At 34.4% G+C, this 5,000-nt stretch overlaps 1 protein-coding gene across 4 annotated transcripts in view; it reads right to left on the reverse strand.

Annotated features, from left to right (window-relative positions):
• LOC139984947 (uncharacterized) overlaps positions 1–5,000 on the reverse strand; it is a 53,074-nt gene that overhangs the window by 21,365 nt on the left and 26,709 nt on the right. For 2 of the 4 annotated variants that reach the window (XM_071999127.1, XM_071999105.1), the window contains 2 exons: positions 2,247–2,321; positions 389–463 (listed from right to left, as the gene is read on the reverse strand). In XM_071999127.1, the coding sequence (XP_071855228.1) occupies positions 389–463; positions 2,247–2,321 (150 nt within the window). Of the gene's footprint in view, positions 1–388; positions 464–2,246; positions 2,322–2,691; positions 2,764–3,849; positions 3,922–4,567; positions 4,637–5,000 lie in introns of all 4 variants that reach the window. The other 2 variants (XM_071999112.1, XM_071999121.1) reach the window with 2 other exon arrangements.

Genomic DNA, 5,000 nt, shown 5'->3' on the forward strand with positions numbered 1-5,000 from the left:
ATAAATGACTCAAAGGTCCGGTCGGTTCGATTCCTATATACCTTCTCCTGATGAGTTCCAATAGGACGAAACCGATCGTGAAGTGGAAAATTTTCTGGTGTGTTGGTCTTTATTCATTTAATAAGGATCTGTCATTCCACTTGCTACACATTCATTTTATAATTACGACTTGGCGTGCTTACAAAAAAGGCGGGTTAATTCTGTGTTCATTGTTAGATTCAAAAACAGGGATGCACTCTGTACAATGATAACAATTTCGTTATACGCGCTCATCGTCAGTGATACAAAGCCAGTAATACGCAGTCACACCATAAAATCACTGTGGTCGATTGGTACTAACTTCGGTCAATAGATAAACTTGTTGAAATGATCTTCAGTTTAAACTTACAGCTTATTTAGTTTCTTGCAATTTGTGAAGAGTCCCGTCGGGATGTTATCCAATTTGTGACAACTGTAGATGATTCTGTTAGAAAGTGGAAAACAGAATTGATAGCGAATGTCTGTCATGAGATCAATAATATATGATACAACTTATCAGCGATCACTGGTATTAGTTAATTTTTTATAGAAGTATACATTGTTCGTGCATCACAAAGACTAAACGTCATATGTGCAGAAATCAAGCACCATTTTTTAAACGTTCACCGCTTGCGTGCTGTAGCAATGATTTGCGAGTTCCAGGTCAATTGTAAATGCCCTTAATTGCTTTGTGACCTTTGACATTTTCCCTAGCGTATTCCGCTAATTTTAATTATAATAACCGAAGAACGTACGTCTTAACGTATCCAGTCATATACCAACTTAAATTTGTAATACGTACATTGCAAATTTCAGTTCGGGATTTGGAATATGTTAATGAGCTAAATCGGATGATATGTCAACGTAAATCGGTAAAAGTAAATAGGTCAATGTAAATCGGTCAATGTAAATCAGGGAGTGTTAGCTCAGTGGTTAACGCCGGTGCCTTTCAATCATAAAGCCCCGAGTTCGAGTAACTCCAAGATTTATGTATGTCTTCAAGTTACAGAGTTGTTGACAGTTGACAATTCATAATCATGGACGTCAAATATGAATCTAAGAGACTGACTTCGGTCAGCTTGCGGCTTTGATAAGCCAATGATGGCTTTTTTCGCGAGTTCCTGCTTGCAGGGGTATCTAAAATACATACATACAAACACACGCTCATACATACACACATACATACATACACAAATAAAATGCAATTTAAGCTGCTAGAAACTGATATTTAAAGATTTATTATATATAAATTTATTTCTTCCAATTTAAATCAAGTCAATTTAAGCTGCTAGGAACGAGTGTAAGTCGGAGGAAATTGTAATATGTCAATTTATATCGGTAGAAGTCGATTCCCCAAGATTTGAGACTGATGGCCCGCCATAGGGTGTAATGTAGGCTACAATATAAACACCGTTCTTTGTCACATTGCATAATCGAATGAAATTACGGACACAAATTTCTTTATTTGAATGTGGTGTGTGTGTGTGTGGGAGGGGGGGGATCATAGATTTAACAGGGGTGGAACCGGGCCAGGGGCTAAGATGTTTGTTGTCAATGGGGGCTTGACAGGGCTTGATTAGTTTTGATGGAATGGTGGGTACGTAGATGCAAAAAAAAAACTATAGGCCTCTACTTATTTAGTTTTTTCTCGTAGTTGTTCACTAATAGCTTGTTTATTGTATGGTTTTGTGTGTTTCACTACTGTCTTATGTTTACTGTCGACGGGAAATCATTTTCTTTTTCTTGTTTTCTGAAATGGACAAAAAAAGTTTCTATCTATCTATGTACTTTTCAACTTGAGAAACAATGTTGAAACATTTCACGCATATACATGTGTTAGATATTTATCTGCTGTGCATGTAGGTAATTTGGTAATATTTCATATGCCAGTTGGTCGGTGTGGGGCAGGGGATATGACCCCTTCCCAGAAGCATATACGTGGTTGTGGGGTGTGGGGCTACCTTTGTACTCCCTTCTTCACCGTCTGTTTGTAGACATCTTAGAAAACTTTACACTCTACGAGATATATTTTGCGTCAAAAAAAATCGATTTTAACTTGTATTTATTGGAAATGAGTAGCAGAGGGTATAGCTTCTTTGTTTTTCCTTTTAATTTCAAGGTGGATTGTTAACTGTTTTGAGACTGAAACCAATGCCACTATAAGATTATGCTATAATTTTCAGCTGAACTAAAAAAGAAGAAGAAAGATCCGATTAAATTAAACTTACAATGTCTCCAAATTGAAGAGATCACGAAATGCGAGCTGCTCAATCTTCCTTAATTGCTTTAGTCCATGTAAACGGCTGAAAATAGGTATTAGAAAACAGAGAACAATTGGCTAAAAGGAATACTCATTACTTACAGAATTAAACAGGAAATCGACATTACTATATTCGATTTATCACATAAATCGACCCCGGGTCGCGAAGTAAAAACAAAATATAACACACTGCAAATGAGATATTTGCATCTATATAGATACATGCATACTGTATAAGATAGCCTCTACAAGTCCGCGTCGTAATATGCAAAGCAGTCCCGTCGTGGTTACCGAACGAATGTATCAAATTGGCAATTAGCATCTCTATTGTTTTTCTCATCAGCAGATATGTATCAATATTTAATAAATTCGTGATATACCCATTTCGAACAAAGAATCCTTAGTACACTTACAGTAAACGAAGGGAGGATAACCCTGCAAGGTTTCGATTTCCAATCACTTCTATCAAATTGTCGTGAAAAGACCTGTTATGAAATGAAATGAAGGTAACATTTTCAAACAACTGTTTGCGATCTGTTGATACTTTTAACAAACCTGCCGAGTATTACTCAACAAAATAATTTCTTGCAATCAACTAAGATGACCTCCTACAGGTTTGATGATTTATTTAGCTATTAATTAATTAATAATTCATAACAAATCATCAAGTCAAAGAATTGCATATCAATTTGTGTTAATGGAAGAGTCACATTTCCGCTGTCAATGTCACAGCTGTCAATAGGTCCAGCCAGTTGGGACAATTTCCTAATGCTAATACCTCTCTAAACTGTACTCCAATATCATGCTTCAAAGCACTGCTATTGACAGTACAAACAGTTCCTAACCTTGATCTGATAGAAACATGATATTCATACTGCTCGTACTGACAATACGAGTGCTCTGAAGCGGGACATGACACTACAGTATAGAAAAAAAAATGTCCCAACTGGGTGATAGTCCAGCAAACGCAATGAATAGTGTATATATTGCCTCACTCACACCTACGTACCCATATACATTTTATTGGGTTATGTCCCTATGTGGGAGTGTCAGATATGTAAAAGAAAATAACATCATTGGCTAGTTTATACTATGATGTATTCAGTCAGCCGCTCCTGATTATGGTGGTTGGGTTATCAACGGGTTACCGAGCGTGTATAGCAATATAATGCACGAACAACTCACGAGGCCGTATGACGAGTGCATCCAGTCGTAGCGTTTTACTATAAACGCCCGGTATGCCGTTGATTAACCATGTCAATTCATACAATGCTCTAAATAATGATGTTCATTTCAGAATGTTACTGTTAACAACAAGTAACACAGTAATTGTCTCGAAAGGTCACCCCGTAGTTCTTTAATTTTTTATAGTAAAAATTCTCGAAACTATGTAAATGCGCAAATAAAATATCAAGAATGACGATAATTAAGCTATACAATACACAACACTGCGTTATTCGATATAGTGATATCACGCAAGCGCATACTGCGCCTGCGTTCATATGTTTATCGACAGGTCTTATTGGGTCGGTATTAATTAGGCTGTTATGCATTTCTTGTTAAAAACTTACAGAGTGGTCATCCGGGTACAGTTACGAAACACCCAATCCGGAATTTGTTTTATTCTATTATCAGAAAGATCCCTGCAATTTAAATAGAAGGGAGACAATATTATTATATTAAAGAAAATAATATAATATGAACCAATGGTATTTACTTCAGGGTATAAAAAAATTCTTAGATTGCTTGAAATATATTTGCAAAGATAACATCATAATCAAAGTTTATTTGTTAATAACATACAGTGAAACTAAAAATCAGACTATATTGAGGAATTCAAAGAAACACTATCAAAATGTAAGTTTACAGTTTAATCACACTAAAAAATCAACAATATGATAAAAAATCCCCCATCCCCTGTCGGTTCCGTTGAAACAAAACTGTAATGAGGCTCTGCCCTATATATATGCAAATATATATATATATATATATATATATATATATATATATATATATACATATATATATATATATATATATATATATATAAATAATTATGTAGGCATATATATATATATATATAAATATATATATATAAATATATATATATATATAAATGCATGTAATATTCACTTTATAAAGGCTTTTATCAATTGTTTTCCTCCACCAAAGTGATTGCTATCCAACCCCTTCCCTCTTACCCTTTCCTCTCCCCCATCTTTTCACCCCTTTTGGATATTCTGGTACCGTCCCTGCTATGAAGGAAGGTATGTCTGAGTTCATACTTACACATTTGATAACGTTCGGCAATCGATGAAGAAATAGTCAATTTCTTCCAGTTTGTTACCAGTAACGTCACTGAAAAAAAATGCAAACAAAAGAGGAGAGCCGAAGTCCGTATCACTCGACCACATTGATTCTACTGGTGTGTGTGAATGCGGATAAATTGGTTTTGTATAACTGTTATTGAGGGCCAAGTAATGCTGACGAAGGTCCCAGCGGGACCGGAAATTCCAATATATTTTCTAAAACTTTACTCCTTATCTGTCAATCATATCTTATTTCTCTGGTGTTCTCTAATATATATATATATATATATATATATATATATATATATATATATATATATATATATATATATATATATATATATATATATATATATATATATACATATATATATATATATATATATATATATATATATATATATATACATATA

This window comes from Apostichopus japonicus, chromosome 2 (genome assembly GCF_037975245.1).
Source record: "Apostichopus japonicus isolate 1M-3 chromosome 2, ASM3797524v1, whole genome shotgun sequence".
NCBI lineage: Eukaryota > Metazoa > Echinodermata > Holothuroidea > Aspidochirotida > Stichopodidae > Apostichopus > Apostichopus japonicus.